Source organism: Sinohyriopsis cumingii, chromosome 2 (genome assembly GCF_028554795.1).
Source record: "Sinohyriopsis cumingii isolate HCF-2022 chromosome 2, ASM2855479v2, whole genome shotgun sequence".
Classification (NCBI taxonomy): Eukaryota; Metazoa; Mollusca; class Bivalvia; order Unionida; family Unionidae; genus Sinohyriopsis; species Sinohyriopsis cumingii.
This window is the reverse complement of record NC_142962.1, coordinates 113,117,832-113,144,883: the sequence shown is the minus strand read 5'-3', so window position 1 is coordinate 113,144,883 and position 27,052 is coordinate 113,117,832. Positions and strand designations below refer to the sequence as shown.

Here is a 27,052-nt window from a genome sequence, read left to right as displayed (position 1 = left end):
TCATTCCAGTTATAAAGACTGTTAAGCATGTGTTACACCAGGACTGAGCGAGTCATTCGAGTTATAAAGACTGTTACGCATGTGTTACACCAGGACTGAGCGAGTCATTCCAGTTATAAAGACTGTTAAGCATGTGTTACACCAGGACTGAGCGAGTCATTCGAGTTATAAAGACTGTTAAGCATGTGTTACACCAGGACTGAGCGAGTCATTCTAGTTATAAAGACTGTTAAGCATGTGTTACATCAGGACTGAGCAAGTCATTCGAGTTATAAAGACTGTTAAGCATGTGTTACACCGGGACTACGCGAATACTGCGGGTGATGACGTCAAGTAATAGAGTGTATAGTGTTTGAGTTATGAAAGTTTTACTGCATGTTCTCATTTAAGAAGCTGTTCATCTCACTCTAAGCTGTTCATCTCACTCTAAGCTGTTCATCTCACTCTAAGCTGCAGCATTTTAGCAAATGATGACAACGACACTTATTTGCTTTCCTAAAAGCTTGTCGCCGCCAGTATCTACCATTCGCTTAGAGGGAATGTTGGTTGCGAATGCATCGAACTATTGTTTTGTTTTAATTCGCAACTTCAGTCCAATACCTCCAATCACTGAAATAGCTGAGGTGGTTTCAATAGATTGCGGTTTCTTGTTAAGAAAGAAATTTCTGGCGAACAAAGATTATGATTGTTATGCAAATAACGTGCCGAAATACATCCGATGCATACCTTTGCCTTACAGAAATAACCGAGGTTGTCTGAATGACGTACAAACATTCAGTTCCTTCACAACCGGAGAGAGAATAACGTGTTTATCTTCGTTGAAAAATGCTTTTACATTAGATAACAATTATGATGCATCATTAGTGCAAACACGAAATATCGAGGGATTATTTCTTCCCATGATGCACAGCGCTAATGGTAAACTAACTACCAATCACGGGGACCCGGTTGCCCAGTGGTATAACGCGCTAGTCTTTACCGATCACTGTCATCTCACCTCTGTCAGCGCAGGTTAGAGACTCAGGCTTATTCATTGTGGGTATGTGAAAAAGCTGTCAGTACCGTGCCGTAGGTCGGTTGTTTTTTCCGGGTTTCCAATCCAAAATATTAACAAAAACAACAACCAACCAGCCAAACGACATACCAATCACTGCAGTTCCGTCTGAAGGTTTCTAACTAGCTGTTATAGAAATGACGTCACCGTTGTGCGAAGATGTCTCTGACTAACCAATCAGGAGACACATATTTACAGGTTCCCAACCAATGAAACTGACTACCTATTTTTAGCTGGGTAACAGCGAAGAGTGTGTCCCATGCAAATATATGATTCTCTAAAGTCCAAACTGCAGGTTGTTCCGACGTAAATTGTTATGTTTATTCATGTTCGTAAAAGACCGGAAAGCGGCAATAATGACGAGATTATATGTTGGAATACGTATAAAACTGCACAAAGGCCCAGGCTCCACTGTAAAAGGGAGAAGTTGCTCGTTTCCTTCCTACTGGATCTGGCTGTCAACATGAAAAGTTCATCCTTATCGTGATTTGATTGGGTGTTGGACATTTGAAACTACGAACACGATGATTGGCGGGTAAAACTTTGGACTAAATTGACCACCTGTCAGTGTTAATTAGCTAATGATTGAGATTAGTTCGCTTATTATCCAATACATCAAGAGACTGACCACAAGCTGTTTTCTTATTTTGCCTTCTTAAGCAACTAAGTTCCACTCACCCTGCCAGTCACAAGTCATAAATAGTACATGTTACCAAACTCTTACTGGCAAACGACAAGTATCGACACCATGGTCTTTACGTCTAATGTCTCTATGTACTTAAAAGTATCCTCCGTACGCTGAAACGTTTAAGAAAGAAACGTGGTCATGAATGTGCTTTTGGTCTTTCTTATGAATTTTCAGCTAGTCTTTCCGACCGAACAGCAAGCTACTGACTTTATAAAGCACACCTAAAGCATACATTCCTACGAACTTTATAAAGCACACCTAAAGCATACATTCCTACGGACTTTATAAAGCACGCTTAAAGCATACATTCCTACAGACTTTATAAAGCACACCTGAAGCATACATTCCTACGGACTTTATAAAGCACGCTTAAAGCATACATTCCTACAGACTTTATAAAGCACACCTAAAGCATACATTCCTACGGACTTTATAAAACACACCTAAAGCATACATTCCTACAGAATCTGTAAATAACACCTAAAGCATACATTCCTACGGACTTTATAAAGCACACCTAAAGCATACATTCCTACGGACTATATAAAGCACACTTAAAGCTTACATTCCTACGGGGTTTATAAAGCACACCTAAAGCATACATTCATACGGACTTTATAAAACACACCTAAAGCATACATTCATACGGACTTTATAAAGCACGACTAAAGCATACATTCTTACGGACTTTATAAAGCACATCTAAAGCATACATTCATGCGGACTTTATAAAGCACAACTGAAATATACATTTTTACAGGCTGTATAAATTACACCTGAAGCATACATTCCTAAGCAAACTCATTTCCTAAGTGGGTGTGTGTCTCGTTTGATGCATTTGATCATTTTTCATAGAGCAAAAGTACGCATGCACTGAAAATACCAGTTTGTACTAAATAAGGATCTTTCTTCAATGAACAAAAATAGAGACCAGTCTTCGTAGGCCAGATTCGTAACGTATTCTACAGTGTCTGTATTTTATGTACTTCACAAAAGACTAGCAGGACGGCAAATTGAATAAAGAATGCTTGTTTTTACAAATTGCGTAATAATATCGTCTCTCGTATGTCGACTTTTTTAATTTCAACTATTTATGTATTGATCGTTTGTCTTTTCTCTGTTATATGTTTGCCTTCGACAAAGACTCATTTAGAATCCAAAAGCGTCCAGGCTAGTGAGAAACTAGTTTTGCACTGTTCATTGGTGCCAGTGTACTGCATATATATATATATATATATATATATATATATATATATATATATATATATATATATATATATATATATATATATATATATATATATAGCAGCAGAGGGGAGGAACAGACCGAAACTAACTTTTTAAACAAAAACCCTTTATGAAACTATTCTTCGATTTTGACGAAATAAACCCTTCTATTCAGAATACAAAACAAAAAAAAAAATGTCCCCCGAAAACTCGAAGAGTTTCCAGGGACAAACTCGTTGAATTTGCACTGGCAACTTGGGTTACTTCAATAAATCTGAAACAGTTTCCGTGGCGGGGTCGTCATTGAAAAATCCATGGGTCGGGTCCAGCCCCCCCCCCCCCCTCTGCTGCTCAGGGAAATGAGTTTCCAAGAAAACATTTTTATGTTAACCATACAATGTATCAAGTCCGATACGGTATCGTGTCCGCGGGTCGTGTAAATTTATTGTCACAAATCCGTGCTGGTTTCTTTGAGCGTGACTAAAGAAATTCTTAAACTTATTAATATCCATATCGCCGCTACACCAGGTTTGATGAATATTTCTCAGCGTATGAACATCAACTCCATTAAACACAGCAAGAAGATTACAGTTATCCCTGATTACTTTTGGTATTTGTGTGTAACGTTGAGTAATATAAATGACATCGGTGTTTTTATGACGACCCCGGGAAAATATTCTTGCAGGATTTTTTTGCTTGTCCAGCATCACATCATCATACACTACTAGGTTATTTATTTCCCCGTTAAGGTCTTCAACGCTGGGAGCTTCTTCGATATCAGTGATAAATTCAACTACTTCCTCGCCGTCTTCACTCAGCGCTTTTGCACTCTCATTAAAATCTTTTATAACATTATAGCATCGCTGATCATCTACAGATGGTGCTACCAAATACAGCTTATCCCACTTCATCCACTTCATTATCATGTTCAACAGCAGTTGCGTTTTACCCGATCCTGACGGTCCTATGATGATCATTCTGATAGAGTTTGGTAGCACTGAATTATGCTTAACTGGCTCCTTTCTTCGCGTCGCAGAAAAATCTGTAATTTCCATTTGTATATAAAGAATAATAATTATGGATCTATATTGTGTGAAGTGCCGGGCACGAACCCCTACGAATGATCTAACAACCATTACAACAAAAAATAACAGACAAGCACTTTCTGGTAAGTGTACGCGATGTGGCACAAAAAAATTTAGATTTCAAAAAAAAAGCGAGAATTTAGCGGAGGTGACATTGCAGCCAAACTTGGAAAGCTCCCCGGAACTCCCTGGGCAAAGTATCCCGGAGAAAAGCATCTCCCAGGATACAATTACTGCGGTCCAGGGACACGACTAGATATCAGACTTGATGAACAATCTAAACCAAAACCTGGAGAGTATCCGATAAACGCTATCGACGCAGCGTGTCACATACATGATGTTGCTTATCGAAGTAAAGATCTACAAGACAGGCATATCGCGGATGTGAAATTAATTCATGCACTAAGCGCCATAAAAAATAAATCATTTAAGGAGTCACTCGCTAATTGGTTAGTAAGATCAGCGATGAAATCTAAATTAGTATTAGGCGCTGGATAATTAAATAAAAATGCAAGCGATTTATTATTCCCCAATCGGATACTGGAGAGGTAACTCAGCAATTAATAAACTCGCCAACGCGGCATCAGTAACACGCGAGGTTGCCAAAAAATGGCTGTCAAAACAAGCAATATGGCAAATCTACTTACCACCACCTCGACAAATCAACTTTGCACATTTTGATGTTAGTGTGCCCAATGAAGTTCATCAGGCTGACATACTATTCCTGCCTCATGATACTGTCCGTAGAAAAACATACAAATACGCGCTAACAGTAGTTGATGTTGCTAGTAGATACAAAGAAGCAGAACCGTTAGCGACTAAAACAGCCGCTGAAGTTGCCTCTGCGTTTAAACGAATTTATCAACGAGGACCTCTAAGCTGGCCCCGATTATTACAAGTTGATCCTGGTAAAGAATTTCAGGGCGCGGTATCATCACTGACAAAGCAGCATAACGTTACCATACGACGAGGACATACTGAAATTCATCGGGATCAGGCAATTGTTGAGCGATTTAATAGAACACTCGCTGAGAGATTATTCGGATACCAGTACGCGAGGGAATTCATTTACGATACGAGATCTCGTGAATGGGTTGCAAGACTGCCAAACGTGATAGCCGCGCTGAATAATGAAATTACCAGAACAACAAACATGAGACCTGTAAATGCAATCACAAAAAAATATATACCCCGCGTCAGTGAACGCGGACAACAGCAACAAAATGTTTCAACGCAGCCAGGGACGCTAGCGTCCCCACTGCTGGGTAATGTCACCGTTAGGTATTTATACGAACCAGGCGAACTAGAAGGAGGAAAAAAAAGAGCAACCGATCCCACATGGAGTGTTACTACACATAAGATATCCAGCATAACCAGATCAACTGGGAGAAACGCAATCTACAGATTAGATTCGACTGCTCCTCAACGCGGATTTAAACGCGAGCAACTTCAGGTGATTCCCGAGGATACACAATTACCACCCCGATCACTAAAGTGATCCGCACTGAAGTGATTCAATCATTTAAATAACTGCAGCAACACCTCTGCGTCGGTTACACTCAAGACAGGTCAACATCACATTTTCACGTGTATGACCGCGACTGCTATCTATTCTATCTACGGTGAATTGCCTTGGGTCGTTTTTCGAATACTGCCACAGCAATAAACAATTACAACTCGCACAGTGATTATTCTGCTGTTGTTGTAATTGTATTACAAATTCAACATCCAAACTTTGTTTGGGATCAAACTCTCTACCATTTTTTTTGTCGCTCTGTTTGTAACCGGCTAATTTCTTTCTTATTGTGTCATCAGCGATTGAGCTGTCGTTGACAACATCATCTAATACAATTCTTCGTAACTGACCTATCCTTCTTACTCTTGACACGGCTAAATAAACTAAATTTGACCACTCGATGCGATCATCAACAATCCAAACTGTTGTATCTGAAATAGTTAGTCCCTGCGAACTGTGGATGGTCATAGCGTATCCTAGCGTCCACGGGGATTTGCTCATTTTCAGTGCCTGTTCAACAGCATCAACATCAACTGTGACAATATCATTTAATACTAAATTCTGTTTCTCCGGACCCGACGCAGTCAGGCGCCCTGGAATATCAACATCAATATTCTGCAATCGCGTATCAGCTGGTCTATAACACAACGGCACTGGCAACATGGGAAATTTCTTCTGATGTAACTGAAATAACCGCTGCTGAAGTGTGTCCCTGACTATCTTTCTACTTGCCACAATTAAATCACCTGGTTTCCACGTTTCCCAAAAGTCGCTCAGCGAAGTCTCTGGAATTATTTCACGCATTATCTCACACTGGACTTTATTGGTTTGTAGCCTGATCAGTGCCTTAAACTCTTTCAGCGTTTCATCGAGTGCTCTAACATCGTTAGTTATTTCCTCATAATAATCTACAAAAGTTTTCAGCCACTCGTGTGGAGATTCACCTGTAAATGGGGGTGGTTGACCATGATCGCCGCACATCACCACTGCGGTATTTTTCTTTAGCAGCCAATCCAGAAACTGTTTTAATGTATCCAACGGCACAGTGTCTATCTCATCCCAGATGATTTTCTCGGGAATATATTTCGTTCCCATTCGTTCAGGTGTCCACGTGCCGCCGCTGTATTTGAAAAAACTGTGATACGTGCACGCGTTAACATCCCGTTGTCTCATCTCCCTGGCAAGTCTGTGTGTGGGTGTTAGCACAATCATGTCAGAGTTTCTAAATAATTCAATCGCTCGAGTTGTTTTACCAGAACCACCAGGACCGTTCAGATAAACTGTTTTGTGTCTTGTAACAGGATCGTGCACCGGCGGCAACAACGAAGTTGCCCCCGACGAAACCGTCGAAGACATTTCTGCGCTGCGATACTCATCCACGATTTCAACGTCAGCTGATTCACAATATCCTTGTAACATTTCATTCTTTATTCTCCACGAGCCCCACGATGGATCATCCGATATAACATTATCCAACACCGCTAAGTGTTTTTTATCAATATAAAATGAATCCGTTGCAACTCTCACTGCGACAACAGGGAATCTATTAATCATCGACAACAAATTTATGGATACATAAGCTAGCATCGAAGATCTCAAATGTGTGTACTGAGATGATTCTCCGTCGATATAACTAAAAACAGTCCCTAGTTTTTCCCCGTTTGACAGAAACACATCTTCGCGGTTACAGAACATGTTGTTCGTGGCTGCATCAGCGACAACAAGATCCAATTCAGTCTTGTCCATGATTAATCGACTGTGATGTTGTTTATGATCATACGCTCCACCTTGAGTGAATTTCCCTATTATTCTTCGTCCTAGATCTTTTGCTGTGCTTTCGTCATTTCTGAGTTTGTTTTTAAGTACTTCAGGAGCTTTCTTGATGATAGCGTCGATAGAAGTTTCTGGATGTTCTCGTGACCAATCTTCGATGACTTCTTCTAACGTAACCGGCGTTGGAGTTGGCAACCAAACTTCGGTTTGACGACAATAACATATAATCGCTTCGCTGACCGTCAGCGACAACAGTATTCGACTGTCAAGCATGTATCGCAATAACACTATCGGTGCCCATCGCTTCTCAACGAAATGTCTGCCAAACCAAACATAACACACAGGATGTAAATCCTTAGCGAATTTAAACGACGACACACAAGCAAATCCGGTCAAGTCAAAATCAGGCAATGGTCCGTTTACAGCAACTCTTGTCATCGAGTTTGTAACGTGGCCAAACCGTTTAAAATATTCGCTGCATTCTCCACGCCCAAGGAAACTTCCTGGATAACACGCCGTCATGTCCACGGATATCATACCGCGGTGATCATATCGAGTATTCCACAAACCGCCGTGTCCGTATTCAACACAGCTCTGTTGGATATCCGCAAGAAAACTTTTCGGAGTTGGTCTCCATGAATTTCGTTCCCGGGCTACATGTGCGGCAACACCCGGGACAGTAAAACAGTGTGTCAGTAATGTATCAGTGTTGCCCGCATGATATTTTTCTGCGAGTTTTTTCATTTCCTGCTGTAACGCCATTGTTCTGTATATTTCCCCGTCGGGTCTCACAAACTGATCATATTCTCCATCTTCGCTACTTCTGAATAACCACACAGACACTGGATCGGTTTTACTTATCTGATAAATAAAATCAAACATGCCCGTGGAGTGCCTCGCACTCTCCCCGCTAGCGGTTCCCTTGCTCGGCAATTCCGGATAATACTTCACAACACGGTCTCGCGGGAATATCCTAACCGAGTCAGTCCAGGCGTGACTGTTATGATCGATAATAGTTATTGGTGTTCCACGGGAATTGTATTTACACTCATACAATACCTCACCGGTTAACGATGAAACCGTTATAGGAAATTTTAGTAATCGCTCTAGCTCAGCAACATCATTTATTGACGCTCCTTTATCCGCTACTCGTGTCGCCCACGCTGTTATTTTAGTTTGTCTTAGCGGTGTTAGGCCGTTTCCTCGCATTGCATTTTTAAAATGTTCCATTACTCGCTCAGCTACACAATTCATCTTTGACTCTGTCAACGGCGACACCTTCATCGGTTTGAGTTTATCAACGCGTGGTTTCTTCATCGGATAAATTCCATAAATGACTGCGGTCACAGGATACGCTCTGGCATAATATGGTATATCAATCCCAACAAGTACTCCCGGGTTTGAGTCTTTACTTAACAGAACGGTTTTTCCACGAACCCCCTTGGCATCAAGAACAGGGTCTAGTTTGTCTCTGATAATCCACTTTCCGTCGTCGACTCCAACAATAAATTTTATCTGTATGAAATATCTTCTATCGTCGAGATACCCAATTATGTTACGCGCGATTGTATCGTTCATGGTAGCATCAATGATACGGCCACGAGAAATGCCCGCGTCGGGGATAATTTTATACGAAGACCACGTGTGTGCGGCACCATCACGACGAAACTCTTCTTTGGCGTTCTTGATAACACCAATTACCGTTGCTAACTCTCTTCGTCGTGGATCAGCGGTTAACCGGTCAAGATCGAATCGAGAACCTGATACGGGTTTTATTCTGGATAGTCTTTCAAATTCCTCCATATTATAATTAAGACAAGTATTTAAATAGACAAAAATATTATATATAATGAACCGATGCAAGTGGATTAAACTAAATTCATCAGCGCCGTGTAGCAAACCCTGCAGAGGCGAATACTGTGGACAACATGCTCAACAGGTCCGCGGGGGGAGTCTAGGACCGATACCGTGTATCAGATGCGGCATTGGAGTACGAGGAAAAACGCAATTATGTTCAGCGTGTGGTGGAAAACGCTATCGAGAACTAAAACGGTATTATGATAAAAAAAATCCAGACTGTGATAACGCTCTCAAATGCGAGCGTGATTACATAAATAAGTTTTCAGACAAATTATGAATTAGACAATGATTTGCTTATAGTATAATGAATCAAGAATTCGTCCGACATCCAACTATTCCAAATTATGAGGCAAACCGAGATGGCATAGTGAGACACTGCACGCGAAGACGACCAGTTGGTGGAGTTGATAATGGTGGTTATTCAAGATTTACTGCCACGTGCGGAAAGAGGTATTTATGTCATCGTTTTATTTACGAATGTTTCTTTGGAGTGATCCCTAAGGGTTTTGTCATTGATCACATTAACGGTAACATACTTGATAACTCTATAAACAATCTTCGCGTGGTCACTCAGAGCAAGAACTGCCTACTGGGTAACACAGGGCGTTGTAAAACAGTTGCAAGAAGAGCTATTAAATCTATAAACGCAATTACAGGTGAAGAAATTGTATTCCAGTCAATAAACGCCGCCGGTAGGTATTTCGGTATTTGTCCACCTGCTGTACAGCATGTCGCAGATGGGATCTACAAAACAGCATTTTCCAAGAAGCTCAAACAGAAGATTTCATTCTGTTATATCATTGACACAAACAACGATAACTCAGTATAATACCTGTAAATGCAATCACAAAAAAAAATCCTAACAAAGAACAGTAACCCGGTGAAGAGTACCGGGTAAGTGATAACCGCTTATCTATGTGTGTGTTTTTGTTTTGGCGATGCTAGCATCGCTCAGTAAAGCATTTTTCATGCATTTAAAAATATGAAAATATATAATAATATGAATCACGAAAATATAAATACCATACTTGTTGAAATTAAAGAATTACAACAGCGAGGTTTTAATATTTTACTAGACACTGAAACAATTATGTCAGATTTTGAATCCTTGAATGAGCTATCACGGTTGGGGAAGAACAATCTCCCTGCCAGATATAGGTTCATTAAAAATGTACAGGATCGTGTTTACAGATCACTTGCCGGGATAACTGAAAATCAGGTATCTGAATTTATTCCACTGTGCCATGCAGTTGAGAAGATTCGTCTTGGATTGTCACAAGAGTATGAGACTCGAAAATTAATTAACACCAGGGTGAGACTGTTAAAAGGGTATATAAAGAATCTAGACGCGGAAATGCCTGAAAATACTAGTATTTGTGACGCCGAAGAAGTATAAATACCACCGCGGACTCACACCCGAAAGTAGAACCTGAACCACACCAGCGTGGAAATGTAAAGCACATTCGGGAATGAATTCCGGGTAAAAAAAAAGTGTATTATTTTTTTTTTGCCTGGGAACCGTTAACGGTTCCAGTGGCGTTTTCAGATTTTCAGGATTTGCTTAAGCGCTTCAGCATCAATACAACAATGAGAATAGTTCATAATCTGTTCTCGTTGACACCAAACTATGATCATATGATTTTGCTGTAACAAAGTCAATTGTGACGGAGTTAACAAGAAGTCTTCGTCACCATACACGTCAACGATTATTTTAACGGGGAAATACTGTTCCGGGGGCTGTCCGAACGCGGTTTTTATTGCCTCGTAAAGAATTTGCTTATCATGAATATGAACTCGTGCGTGAATGTATTCACATTGATACATTATATACAACCGTTTTTTTTAAATGCGTGCTAGCACGAGAAACTCTTCGAGGAGAAACTCTTTGAGTTTCCAACGATAACTTATGCCGAACCACCGGGGGGAGCATTTTAGGATTTCACCAGTAAGTTCACGGAGACAGTCTCGCCACGCAGGTCCAACAAATTTCCCCTCTGGTCGGTGAGTTTGAAATTTATCGTTGACAACCATGGGTTATGACACCGCAGATAGACCACATTGATTGGTTCTTGCACAATCAGAAAACCAGGGGGGTCTTTTGGTGTGAACGTATACAGGATAAACCCCTGTTGGGCCGTAGTATTATCTGATGCGCTGTAGCTACCGTCGATGACGTCACATACAAGATTGACCGCGATAACATCTGTGATATTTACGATCCCGGGTGAGATGTGTCTGCCATCGGATGCTGTACTGTTGTCGTGCTTGAGAATAACAGGTTGTGGTTTTATTCGTTCGTACGTGGCAGAAATATCTTCGAAAGATTGATCGATGAGATTAGAGACCGATTTTCTCAGCGTGTGCGCGTTATATCCAGGAAGTTTAAAATCTGGAATATCCTTCACGGGAATACCAAATCGGGCTGCAAACTCCGATCTTTTTTGGTTTCCATAATCATCTTTGTAATCCAGTAGATTCTGAATTATTTTTTGATTTATAATTTCCATCGCGGATGCGAGTTTGTTTAGTTTTTCTATGGCTGTGATAATTTTATCGCGCGAACTTGTTAAATCAGAAATATAATCTTGAAAATATACTCGCAACAGTTCTAGCTGTTGTTTATGTGCTTGTTTGATCGGATTAAAAAAATGAGCTTCTATATCTTCTATAAGGTAAAGACGGTATTCCCCGTCTTTGAAAGATGCCTCTATATCAAAGGGGGGATCTGGTTTTGTAAACCAGGCTTCTCCTGATTGTAATTGATCTGAAAATAATAAATAATTGCCGTACACGAGGTCGTGTAGTTCTTCCTTATCGGTCATAAAATCCGATTTTTTAGGTTTTGGTGGACCCGGTTCGACCTCGGGTCGTTTTTGTGGCCATCCTAATAATGTTCGGATTGAGCTGTTATAAATATCCACGGCGTATCCTGGCGTTGAGATTTCAATGACCGCAGACAGCGTTGGTTCGTGCGCGGTCACAGATATTTTGGCTTCCTTGCCGGTGATTCGTTTTATTTGGCGTTGTATCTCATTGTTGATTTCTTCGATCTGATAACTCCCAGTGGGTAGCGTAATTGTATCCCAGTCGAATTCGTCAGAGTCGGCTTTGGTTTTCCACGAAAACACAAACGAATTATTTGGCTGCTGACCACCAAATGATGCCGCTCTGACATTAGGCCAGCTGTGATACACACTGAGCTTTGCTAATGCGATTTCACTCACTGGAATTGGAGTTGGAAAATTAATGCTGAATTCTGGTGTCGTCGAGGACACTGAGATCATTGTGGTCCTTACCGGTGTTGTGTTTGTGACTATTTGCTGAAGCAGTTCTATTGACATTATTTATTTGTTTAGTTTTCAAATAGTCATTGTACGCATCTGACATTAGTTTGAATTCAGAATCTGATATCAACGCAGCATCGCTACTTTGCACGTCTAACGATGATGATATCAGCGATGATAATTTCTGATATGCGGTCGTGGCTGTATTTAATTTTGTCGTGTAATCGTGTAATTTTGTGTTAGCACACGAGGATATTTTTTTTGCTATGATGCCGAAAACTCCTGCCGTGGTTGTGGTCGCACAAACAGAGATCGTGGCAGCGACTACTGCTGTTACCGGAGTGACCGCTGATAGTATTACTCCCGCGGATGCAACAACGGCAGATACTGAATAAACCATAATGTCTAACACTGTTATGCGTCTGCGGTATTTTTTTTACCTTTCGACTGGTTACTTCGATGACAGTTTTTAACTCAGATTGCCACTCACGGACTTGATTGTATCTATACGCGGATGCTTCCATTATTACTTTACCCGGTGACCAATTAAGGTGTTTCGGCGACAAATTCCAGACAATACCAGTAATTGACTGTGGCTAATCCTTCCGGATTTTCGGCTTCCAGCGTAAAAGTTTCTTCGGTTCTTTTGTTTATCACCACAGACGCAACTCGGGAAAACTTGCTAGTTAAATCATGTCTGGTAGATATCTTAAATTCTACAGCAGAGAGTACTGTCAGTCTGTATATTCCAGTAACATCTGCAGTATGTGTAATAGTCTTGTTTTGTTGTGACCATGTTTCCCTTCCTGATTTTATCGTACACACAAGGTTTTTTGGGGTTACTCCGGCAGGAATTTTAATTAAATTAAATTTTTCCATTATCTGCGGAATTCCATTTACTACGTTATCTAATGTTTCCTTAATTTCGGTGAGTTTCATACTGACGGCATTAGGTTTCCCGAAGAACTCATCTACGGTGTTAAGAACGTTTCTGCGAAGTCTTCCAAACTGGGTCACATGAACATCATACTCAGCTCGTAACGTGGATAATTTGGTATCTATGACGCTGTCGGCTGTGTCCACATACTGTTTGTTTGCTGCATCGTCGTTCGAGGCTGGATCTCTGAGTACGGTTATTTTGTTTCCATTCATGCTGAGTTCGCCTGTCATCGTGTCACCGGCTTTTTTCACACATTTATCAACACCTTTATCAATACTGTCTTTGATGCTTGCGATTGATATGTTCGAGTCCTTGATCCGGCCGCCATCACTAAATGCAACGAAGTTATCCTTGGTAGCTCCAAGAACTTTGCGAATTATATCATTCCACTTAATGTTGCTCGTTCTTAGTTTTCCTTGCCTGTCTTGGAAAATAGCAACTTCATCTGGGTCAACTCCAGCTATATTCAAAAGATTATCGATTTCATCTCGGGTCGCATATTTTGAGAGATCAGCATCTGTGCTTGGTTTACCTCTTCGTGTGAAAGGTCTTCCGTAAATATCCACCATTATTCTTATTGCTGTTTTTCAAATGCTAGCATTTCTCGATGCGGTATATTCATACATTACTTTATGAGGAGGAGTTGCTGGATTTCTTGAGATTGCATCAAGAACATTTAAAACCTCGTTCCCACAAATGGGCGGATCAACTAATGTTTGTGTTGGTAGCGTCGACTGCCACACTGGAACATTAAAAAATCTGCTGACATACCTGAGAAACTCAGTTGGCGGTGCTAAACCGTACGAATCGAAATAAATAATTCCGCGTGGATCGATCGCGTAAGCAACCCAGTGAGTTCCAGGACCGTCTTTGTTGTCGAGATTGATAATGCCAGTTTCTGGATTATTCGGTTGTTGCGGTAATTGATCTCGCATAAATACTCCTCTGAAATGTTTTATGCGCAATTTTTAACAGCATCGAGTAAATCAAAATTACTCATTGGAAACACTTTATGTTTCAGCGTTAGAAATTTTTTGGATACCATGATGCGGGAGTTCCTGGTAGTCTTAGCCCTGATCCGCGAGCGGATCTCCCCTTTTTTTTGTACCCGTGTCCGGTTGCTTTCTTTAGTGCCATTCCAGCTGCAGTTCCAACTGCACCGAGTGCTGCGGCTTTTGCTACGGCTGGTGCTGCCGCGGCAATCAACGCCGGTATTGCTGCGAGAAGAGGAAATATTCCACCGGTTTTAGTCATGTCCTTGATAGCTGCAGCAGAGAAATTAAGTCGGACACCGGTTTTTGCTGTTAGTGCCTTATTAAAATGTTTAATCTGAGTATTAGTCAACGACAGCTTGTCTGGACCACCAACAAGTTGATCTCGTTTTAGTGTTATTGATGTCCCGCACGTGCTTGCGTTCTTCGATTGCAATTTCTTTGTCTGACCGGAAGTCAAGGTGACGTTAACGTGACTGTATGACATTATATTTCAGAAACTAATCTAATTGTTACATGTTTTTGGAAAACATCACATGTTTTCTACGGGAGCGTCAATAACTCTCATTCGTCCGCCAACACCTTCAAGCAGCATTGCTTTATCGGAGAGTATAACCGCGACAGCTCTAAAACCAGCAGGCGGGCCGAGGGGAAACTCACCTACACGAGCTTTGAAGTGTATATCAACGACAGATTGTTTTGTTAGATCCAAATGTTCCAGCGAAAAGTAATAAATCGGATACAGCGTTGTAAAATCCAGTTGTGATATCTGCAACCCGGTATCAATATTTTGATCACGTCCCATAAATGTCATCAAACGATGATACGCACGCGCGACCTGATTGTTTGTATAATCTATCAGTATATCCTCGGATGGTTCCTGATGCCCGTTTATTCGCAGCGAAACCTCAGAGACATTAAGTTTGTCAAATATCATATGACTCTGTAGTTGGGAAGTCAACCTCGCATTTTGCTGGAGTGCAACAAAAATATGTCGCGGCGCTGATATTCCCTGTTGTGATGCTATGTGCCACGTAAACTGCCCGAGACCGGCACCTTGAATGGAATCTGTTGATGTTGTTAACCACGATATCAGTGATTTACCGCCTGTGTCCATGAAAGAGAGTAATCGTTGCTCTTCAGTGATCGATGGGGACATCACTGGCATCCACAAAGCAAGCTTGAATAATATTACTTTACCGCCAGCAACACCGTCTTCTCGCCAGATGGCGTCAACGTCATCACTTTTTCGGTTAAGTACAACTGTATGATTGGCTCCAAAAATAACCTTTCTGACATGTCTGCAAAATCCAAAGATGTGAGACAGTGGAATTGCGCATGAAAATCTCCTACGTTCACCTGATAACAGTAATTTACGCGTAGCAAAACCTAAATTGTACTCTGGACTAGGCCTTAATATTGAAAAATCAGCACCTGGCCTGGCCGCAAATCCAGCCGGTTGTGGGTCTAAAGCAGTGCCTCGTGCTATTTGTACTTGAATAGCAGATCTGTGTTCAGGATGATCAGAATTATCCTTAGCGAACATCATAGTCGGACCAGCTGATCTAGTGTAATCATCTGAGTATCTCGCTAATCCCAGGATTGTTGTAGCAACGTCAACATTATCCTGAATTATTTCAATTTCTCTTCCGTCAATGCTGTATGAAGCACTTTTGAACAGCGCCATGATACTGTTGTTAACAAAACCAACTCGAGCATTAGCTCCGTATGGTGTATTAGCGACAACATCTGTTACAAGTTCACCCGTGACTTCAAGAAATGCTTCAGCGGGCAGGAAATATCTACTTGTATCCTGGACTCGTAATTCAATTCGTCCGCGTTGATTAGGTACTGTTGCCTCATAAGAATAATACTGATAATCGCGCACGGACTCATCTTTTAGTGTTGGTGCATCCATGTCGAACGCTGGATCAGATATAGGTTTAAACATTTTATATAAAATTATTGTCTTCTAAAACGAAATCCGCTTCCTGATATCAGGCTTGTATTTATTTGTTCGGGTGTTTGGGTTACAAGCTCTGCAAGTTTTTGATTGGCAGCCTGATTTATTACTTTACTGACGTCCGCGGGCATAAGTTCAGTACTGGCCAGTTTCACCGGTGGCGGTTTTTTTGATCTACGAGTTAACCGTAACAGTCTATCCTTGATTGACGCGAATGCCTTCCCGGCGAGATCACCAACAGATCCAAGGGCTTTATCCTTGACAACATCAATAGCTTTCATCGACAATTGTTTTGCAATCGGTAACACCTTAGGGGCTATTCTTGAAAACAAACCAGTAACTGTATCACCGAGACCATCTCCGTAGGTTGCTCTGTAGACTGGTAATCGCGAGTTCACTACGCGGACTGGTAACACGCTAGCGTGTCTAGGTTGAGAATTGTGCACGATCATTTTATTTAATTATTGTTTCTCTAACTAAATTTGCTAGTCGCTGTAGTAACCATCCGCGAGTTCATCAATGAGTCCCCGGTAAATGCCGATATCCATAATGCCACGCTGAAATAGTCTCTGACAGATATCTGCGGCTTCATTTATAATTTCCGGAGAGTTGTTTCCGGCACGTCTTCCTCCGATGAGAATTTCCAGCCGAGACACGTCGTTGATGACGCTATCAGGACAGATAGCACCGCCGTGATAACCATGGCCGGGGTATCCACTCCCCGATTTTGGTTGTAAAATATCTAGAGAGGATAAAATATCCCGTGATGGATCGATAGAAGACAATGTCGACGACTTAGGAAGAATCGGTGTCTTAGGTCGTTGGGGGGATTCGACACGTGGAATTTTCTCGAATGAATACTCGTATTCACCTGGGTCTTTCTCTACTATTTTTAGTAGTTTTTGTTGTTTTTCTGCTTGCCTTTTTTGTTGTTTTTGTTGTTTTTGTTGTATTTCTGCTTGCCTTTTTTGTTCAGCCTCTTCCCTTTTTTGTTGTTTTTGTTGTATTTCTGCCTGCCTTTTCTCGCTCTCTTCCCTTTTTCGTTGGTCTCTTAATGCTTTATTAATCCCAATTACACCCGTTTTTATAAAATTATAGGTATCATCGGTTTTAGATATTCGAGGGATACCCCGGTGTATTTTATACACATAATCTCGCCACTCATCCTGAGTCATACCCTTGCCAGCTCCTGGATTTAAAAATTCTTGCCTACGATGATAATTTAAGACGATCCAAGTAGAAAACTCTTTAAGTTCATCTTCGTTAGTAAGTGGAATATTTCTTATTTCTTCAATACCTTCTTCAGTAAATTTGTTTATAAATGTTTCCTTGGCAACTGCAACTGCACCTGCACCTGCATCAGCCACCGTTTGTTCTTTATTAAATTCTTTTATAGCCTGAAGCAAACCTGGCACTGATTTAGTAGGATCAACAGGGTCAATTTTTCCTGTGATAGCAGTTTTAACCTCAGTAGTAGCCGCCGTAACAGGTTTAAATAATTCCTCGGCACCTTCCGCGAATTCAACTTTTGCTTCTTGTCGTGCTCGTAATTTTTTTTTTGACACTATCACGAACAGGAATAAATCTTTTAATCGCTTCGAGGCGTTCTCGGGCTAGTCTAGTTGTACGAGATTCTCCGATATTTGCCATTATTTATTTGTCTAATGATTTAATTCCCCCGCATGGATTTGAGCAGCAGAGGGGGGGGGGGGCTGGACCCGACCCATGGATTTTTCAATGACGACCCCGCCACGGAAACTGTTTCAGATTTATTGAAGTAACCCAAGTTGCCAGTGCAAATTCAACGAGTTTGTCCCTGGAAACTCTTCGAGTTTTCGGGGGACATTTTTTTTTTTGTTTTGTATTCTGAATAGAAGGGTTTATTTCGTCAAAATCGAAGAATAGTTTCATAAAGGGTTTTTGTTTAAAAAGTTAGTTTCGGTCTGTTCCTCCCCTCTGCTGCTTATATATATATATATATATATATATATATATATATATATATATATATATATATATATATATATATATATATATATATATATTAGTGTGTATGTGTGTTGACATTGACTTTTATCTTAGACTGACTTCTGACAGTATATATACATTGTCTTAAATCATTCAATTTCCGACTATATATTCATATATCTTTCAAGTCCTTATCAACATAATGGATCTCTTATAAAGCAAATATTCTAAACTCTTGACATTTAAAAAAAGCTTCCGGTATCTGAATGTCGGAAACTTGTGATCGGTTATAAACCCAAAATACAGCTTTATTTACAAACGGTTTCTGGTATGTGGATGCTAAAAACTAAATCCATGATATTTATACATGGTTTCCGGTATGTAAATGTGAGGAAATAATGATGTATTCTGAACCCATATTTACAAACGGTTTCCGGTATGTGAACGTCAGAACCTAATGACCGGGTCTAAGACCATGATATTTACAAACGGTTTCCGATATGTAAATGTCCGGAAATATTGATCTAGTCTGAACCCAAGATGTTTACAAGCGGTCTCCGGTACGTGAATGTCAGAAACTAATGATCGGGTCTAAGCACATATGTAACAACTGTTTACTGTATGAAAATCTCAAAAACTAACGATCGGGTCTAAGACCATGATATTTAAAAACACTTTCTGGTATGTGAATGTCGGAAACTAATGATGGGGTCAACGCCTATGATATTTACCAACGTTTCCGGTACGTGAATGTCAGAAACTAACGATCAGTATTCTTGGCTCGTATCCTTCATTTGAGGTCTATATTTGCAAATGATACGAGTACTACATTGCTTTTAAACTTTATCACCTGCATTCATCAAGGCTGACATGACGATGCTTTGTGTGACATTTGATCTTAGTACAACAATGCTCCATATGAGTACTGTGCGTAAATGGAGAGGGTCAAACAACTGCAAGAAAAGAACATCCAGTAATTTATCACTCAAACGCACAAGTGGATTCAACTGCTGTGCCTGAGTACGTGTGTTTTTCGAGATAGTTCGATCATCAACATATTGTGCTTGTCTGTTCGATTGGTGTGATTCGATTCTATTTGTTAGCTAGAGTTATTTGCCTTGAACAAAAGTGCCTTACCATGCATCCGCCATATTGAAACACGAGAAAACAACAAGAACCTCAATGGTCTAACCACAGTTTTTTTTTTATAGTGCCACTCTATTGAAATCAAATCGAGTTTTTTCTCATTTTAGTTAAATGCAACCTTTGTGGATAATGAAAAAACAATATAAGAGTGAATTGATAATATTAGTGATACAGTTTTAGGTTCTGTGCTCAAATATCGGATAATCTACTCCAGGCACCGAAAGAGCTATATGGTATTTCAATCAAATTCACCATATTAGACGAGAACACTTGAAGAAGCATAAGGGACTTGCTACTTCTCTTTTGATCAATACGGGAGTAAAGTCTGACGTAGCCAAGACTAAAGGTGACCCCATTGAACATGTCAAAACCGTTTATCTACCCGACCTACCAAATACTGGTAGGGGATGTGAACAACCGAAGACATGAGCTTAAATAAATGAAGTGACAGCTCGTTTTTAACCCACTGAATGCCCGGACACTAAGATATGACAAGGCTATTGGTCTCTGGCTTGTTTTTAATGGAAGAGACATACAGAATCGCAATTTAAAAAAATAACATCACGTCAACGAAATATTGTGAAGCAAAGAACACGGATAAGGATTCTCAAGGGTCATTTCACAACATTAAAGTTTCTTTACTCAATCAAATCTTTTGCTATACATTAACACGAAAGCGTCACTATGGTTGTACCTAAAACACGAAATCTGCATTTTGCCTGCATTGGTAACACAATGAATATAGCATGTACGCATTGTATTAAATCATTTTCAGATGGTTCGAATGGTTTAGTTAGAGTGGCATTGTATTTTGTCAAACGGATTCTGTAGAATTCAAACAAAAATAAAGTCGGAGGCGAAACGATTAACAAACAAATAACGTTGGCAGTGATATTTATATAAAATAGATGAATGGTATAAATAGAAAAGTGTGATATTCTTAGTTTTCCCAAAACAATTACTGAAACGTTTCTAGACCAATCTATGACTAATTTAGCTTCTAACTTCATTCCAAATAGGTGCTTGGACTTAAACAGTCAAACAATACCTAGATATCCATCGCTTGAAAGAAGGAGGGTAACAGTAGCTAACTCAGACATTCAAATTTCACCAGCTTTATCTCTGTGACCTGTAGACATGGTCAAATATATCCAATTAACGGATATCAAGGTCTAAGGAGTATTTACATGTAATCATTATTTAACATATGAGGTTACTGGCCAATATTAAATATATATTTCTTCTAACCACGAGTTTCTCTCTTATCCACAAATGCGAACATCTGTCCTTTGTCAGGTAAAGCAACAACATCTTTTTACAAATCAGACATCCACAATTTGTCCGGTACTCTAATCTATTTCTAATAACATTTTCATTAAAGGTGTCACGTCTTCATCATTTGTTTCTTTTACTGTATTTACCTGTTAAATTATTTCAACTAATATTCTGCAAAGTTCTGTAAAATCTTCGCATCTTCATCGCTCTCCCGATACCAAAGAAAGTTATAGACTTAATCTTGTTGACAATATTAATATGCACTGCAACCGTGTAATTCATCTAACTTCTATGCTGTTTATTTGATTCAGTGATACCTCTGCCCCAACACATGCCTACCCTTGAAAATAAAAAATGAAGAAATAAATAAAAATTGGAACTTTCGCTTTATCATACATGTAGTTGGTTCGTCCTTAGGACATGTATTCAATTGCGCGGGGCAAAAAATATCAATGCTTGTTCAAACGAAAATTACACTCACGCATAATTTCTTTTATGTCTTCATGTTTGTAGCTGTCTGAATATACTCGTATTGTGAATCATTTCTTACATGGCAAAGTAAATGCTATTAAGTCAGTAGATATTATCACCATGCATATGAACATGAAGGAAAAAGTGAAAGCGTGATCGCCAGACCCCAGACTAATACTTATTAACGGATCGTTAATTTGTGTGTGTATAACGCAGTTTTATCCGAAATTTCCATCAATTATCTACCAGAAATATTTACACACTCCATAATCTCAGGAAAACTATTTCAGAATAAAATGTAACGATGTCTCAAAATAAGCTGAAAATGTCATAAACATTGTGAGACGTAAAGAATATCTAAAAGAACGACGCAACTAACGAAAGAAAACCCCAATTTAATGTGAATTTATTGACTGCACTTAAATACTTGTAATGTGGTAATACTTCAGAGCAAATGTAACCCAAGTCAGTAAATGGAAGATGAAAAGTTCAAACATTGAAAACGGGAGTTATTCTATCAACAACTACAAAAGAAAATATAGTTTTGATCTCGTGCTGTTTGTAATGTATGTATAATAATCGGAATATCAACAGTAAAAGGGTTCGATAAAGGAAAAAGGAAACAAATTCACACCAACCTGGGAAGGCAGATAACATTACACTACAAATAAAGGCCCGATTTGGGAGTCAAAAGTCGAGATCGCTACAAATAAAGGCCCGATTTGGAAGTCAAAAGTCGAGATCGCTTCAACAGCTGACCCTGAAGAGACCAAATCGATCTCGAGTCTTCAAAAATCTTAACAGCTGGCGAACCGAGGCAATACTTTCTTGTGCTTCGTAATTGGGTTCATATTTAGAGGTAACGATACAAATATGTGACCTTGTTTTACAAAGAAATTATCTATGTCAGACAGAATTTTAAAATAATCGTCAGGTTATATATATATATATATATATATATATATATATATATATATATATATATATATATGCAATAAAGTGACAACGAACAGTACAAAACTAGTATCTAATTAGCCTGAGCGCTCTCGACTCTTAATGTATCTTTTTCAAAGGCAAATACAAAACATAGACAAGACAAAAATTAAAACAGAAAAACCGTTGTTTTATTCGTTTTCAGTTTACTGTATTTATCTTAATCAATCCCCGACAAACGTGATCCCTTGCTGGATCCAGTGGACTTCAAAGGACTGTTATTCGCCATATGATTTGTATACTTTATATGTATGTATGTATGTATGTATGTATGTATGTATGTATGTATGTCTGTCTGTCTGTCTTGTCTTGTCTGTCTGTCTTGTCTGTCTGTCTGTCTGTCTGTCTGTATGTATGTATGTATGTATGTATGTATGTATGTATGTACGTGTGTGTAAATATAAATCAGCGAATATGATGTTATCCGGTACAATTTGTTTTAAAGAACTGAAATGAAAGCCATGAAATTGTATTTACTACTTGAATACATGTAACCTATTAATGAAACTATGTAATATTTGGAATAATAACCTTTCCATGAAATTCGGTGGCATTCCTTTTTTTAAATAACTTTTAAAAGAGAAAAATTATAACGAAGAAATGAATGAATAAAGAAACATAAAGAAAAATGAATAAAGATAATAGAACTACGAAACGATAATGATAACGATTAAGACATGACATTAATTTCTTCTTCAACAGCAGCAGCAACAACAACATCAATAATAACAATAATAATAATAATAATAATAATGATAACAACAACAACATCAATAATAATAATAACAACAACAACATCAATAATAATAATAATAATAATAATGACAACAATAATAATAATAACATAACAACAATAATAATAACAACAACAACAACAACAATAATAATAATAATAATAATAATGATGTTGAGATAGGACCACCGTAAATGTCCTTCAAAACCGTCAATAAGTTAGTGATAATACTGATATATGTAATATGAGAGACGGGGCAAATGCTATCAAACTAGTATACGTTGTCCTACCTGCGTATGAAACTGAAACCTTATGAAAATAAAGGTGCAGGTGAGATAAGGTAAGCTGGGAATATAGTACGTGCAGTGTGTCCCGGAGGTAAATATACAGACCTAATATCCCAAACAGATCCTGCATCACTCCGTTCCAGTCTGTTACATGTTTCTCTCTTGGTGTCTGTGAACACATTGTAACATCTGTACAATCTCCAAACAATAGAATTTTCACTTTCACATATTATATACACTTACTACGTATTTCTCCACTAAAGTGAAGGCATATTCCACACTTAAGTCGCACTGTAATTCTTGTCTAACCCATACTACCGCTACTGACTCAAAAACGCAAGAACGTGCTTGGATAATTAGTCGATCACGTGACCTCCCATGTTACCTGTATGCCAGCCAGTATAATGTTGACGACACTTTCTACAGTAGCTCCGTGGCTATAGAAAGGAAATTATATCGATATTTCACAGTTAACAGCTAGCCAGGCGTTGACAGGAGCGTTCTGTAATGAACTGCTGGTACAAATATTTCGCGGTTGAGGTCTGCACTTAGATGCCATCAGCCCGAAATGAAAGAGATTTTTTAAAGGTTGTAGTGTGTGTGTGTGTGTGTGTGCGTGTGCGATCGTGTATCTGTGTATGTGTGTGTTTGTGCGCGCACGTGTGTGTTGATGCGTGTGTATGAGTGAGTGTATCAAAATAATATATAAATGAAGACGCCATGCTATTTGATGTTGACAAAAGGAGGTTCCATTACCTTTTGAATATTCCACAATGTAGCGTACTGCAAGCTGACAACAAATATCAAATAAAGGTATGTGTTTTATGTTACGAAATTAGTTTAAATAAGAAATAAAATAAATAAATACGACAATCTTAGAAAAAGACACACACACACACACACACACACATATATATAGAGAGAGACAGACAGACAGACAGACAGACAGAGAACATATACACAAATCCTGCTTTCAACAGCAGGTTCAATGTCGAATATTGAAGAATGACACCAGAATGCGTGAGAACATAATTGTAAACCTATTCAGTTTACCGAGTTTGATTGTATTTACAGATACTATTGCCGGCTTGTATTGTTAAATTAATGGATTCTGATTAAAAACATGCCAACAGTTTTGGATCGTGAATACACGTTTTTACATATACCAATATACAAATCGATATATCAAAGGTGAAGACAGATTTCACCATGTAAAAACAAGGGCAGTTATACGGAAGCATGTTTGGTCAAACAAAGCACTTAAATCCACTTTAAACATCCGGCAATTATAGACAAATTATCGCTTTTATCAGTGGCTTCGAGTCAGTATGATACCAACTTCTATTTCTGAAGAAGAACAATATCAGCTACATATCTTTCTGTATATATGTGTGTTTGTGTAAATGAGTAAATGTGTGTATGCTTATAGATGCGCGTGCGCCAGCATACATACATGCACGTGCATAATGCGGTTAAATATGGCAGTAGCTTATTGGAAAGGTAACTTTCTGTATGACACTATTTTTCATATTAAGAGAATATATTCTGGTTCAACGACGATAATGACATAAATCTGCGCCAATTAATTATCTATTTCATCTCTTTCTTTCTTTCTTTCTTTCTGCACATACATGCTGTAACGTAGTCCGATCCCAAGTAAATCGGTTGGGAAAATGTATTCTTTAACAATTAAAATGTCTCTATTATGTGTTTGTTATTTTATCTGTGCCATTTGTTTCACCGTGTGATTGCACTGTGGATGGGAAAGCGGGAGCTGAATGCTATTTCACATCAGTTAGATACAATGAATAATTACATTGTAGGTACAGAAAAATGATTAATTTCCAATATGAAGTAGAGTAAAATGCCCTTTGTAATCTGGATTTATCTACTGGTCAATTTACATTCACAAGCTTCGAACGACGATACAAATATACTATTTTTAAATAGTAATTCAATGTAATAACCTTGAGATGTAATTAAAAAAATAATCAGGCCAATACGGAACTTGCAAACTTACATTGAAAACATAAAAATGTCAACCAAGTCTGACGATCTCCTGTATATAACGACCACCTGTTATTAGAGACCACATCTTTTCTGTCCCCTTAAATTTCTCTGTACATTGTTATCCATATAGCGACCACCTGTCCATTGCGACGAACGACAATGCATGTATACATATATATTCTCATTTGCAGTTTTTATTATTTTGTGAAATTGTAAACCGTTAGAGGTTTTGTACTTTCTATTATTATTATTTCATACAATAAGATGACTTGATTTGAATATATTGTATCGTTATCGTTAGGGATATACGGTCAGTTATAACGTTTCCGGTAACAAGATCAACCTTTCCTATCGGAATGCAGCGAATGCAAACACATTACGTCACAGCCATTTTTTTTGTCCAAAAGCTGCGTATGGAATATGACTAGTAATGGGCCTGAACACAGTAAGCAAGTTCACCGTGTACAACATGCACCATGCTGGAGCTGCTAAAATCTAGGGCGCGGTTACAAAGCGTCATTAATCTTTTGTCATTAAAATATATAATTCGACATTAAATGAATCGCTGACATCAACGAAAACATTAACTTAAGACCAGCGCATTTTATTAACATGGAAATGGGAGCGAATAACAGCAAAGCGTTCCCACATACTTTACACAAAATCAAATTTAAAAAGAAATTGCTTTGACTCGGTGACCCCACCACTACACTGTCTACTTTATGTTACTCGATGAAACGCTCGGGAACACAAGCTCGTGCGCATTGTTATTGTTATCTAACACGCAGTTGAACCGGGGTTTTATGAGCCCATGGCAGACGAACCGGGTGTTTTTTTTATGAGCCCATAGCAGAACGTGTAGAAATTTGTCAATCTTGAAAAGGTAGCATTTGTTTGAGAAGGGGTAATGTGAGTAACCCGTACGCTATGGTAATGTAAGTACCCCATACGCCGGGACACTGAATGCTTGTACTATATCCCAGACACGTGAGAGTCATAAGATGGGGTTTCAGAGAGTAGCGACAACTGCCAGTTAAGGTTTCAGGTGCGAGGGAGTAGCAACACCTGCCAATTCTATTGTTTGAATTAGACTGAGCTTGAACAATATAAATAAATCTTTGTAATATATTATAGCCATAGTATGTTTTATTTTCAAAGCGCAAATGCAATATTATATGTGACTTCTGATTATTGTTAATGATAGATAACGAATAAAGTTGGATGCCTTCCCTAGGTAAAAGCACACAAAATAATAGGAAAGGAAATATCATCAAGGTTTGAAAACAGTAGACGCGTTTGTTTTCGCTGTGAAAATTTCATTCATCACCGAATCGGGAAAGGTCTAATTGCTGCAAAAAGAACGCATAGCTATTCAAACAACAATCTACTTCTTCTTCCCCATGACCTATTACAACTGTACATCACCCCGACCACTTATTACACAAAACACGCCCCTACCTGTGAAAATATTCATCATTGTTGGGAGGACATATCCACCTGATCAGGTCCATCAGTGAGTCAGTAAGAGTATAAACATGGCCGCGAAATCACAAAGGTAGGACAGAATGGCATTATATTCGTTTTACACAGAAAATTAATACTTCAGTCTAAAGACAATAGTTTTTGGTTGGAACTGTTGCAGAACGATGGCTTTCAAAAGAGAACGAAAATATTTAAAGGAGAAAAAAATTGGGGTCATGCAATCCAAGAATAGCTTTAGAAGGTTGATGGTAAACATTGAGTTGTTTACAAACCTTTAAATGTGGAAATACAGTCAGCTTTGTTTT

General features: G+C 39.0%; 1 protein-coding gene across 2 annotated transcripts in view; it reads right to left on the bottom strand.

Annotated features, from left to right (window-relative positions):
- Positions 1 to 26,784, bottom strand: part of LOC149805628 (uncharacterized) — a 126,712-nt gene extending 99,928 nt beyond the window's left edge. Inside the window, exon 1 of one of the 2 annotated variants that reach the window (XM_089950267.1) lies at positions 26,724 to 26,784. In XM_089950267.1, coding sequence (XP_089806393.1) covers positions 26,724 to 26,742 — 19 coding nt within the window. In that variant the 5' untranslated portion in view covers positions 26,743 to 26,784. Of the gene's footprint in view, positions 1 to 23,360; positions 23,619 to 26,723 lie in introns of those variants that run through there. The other variant, XM_089950265.1, reaches the window with a different exon arrangement.
- Between the last annotated feature and the right edge of the window lie 268 nt (positions 26,785 to 27,052).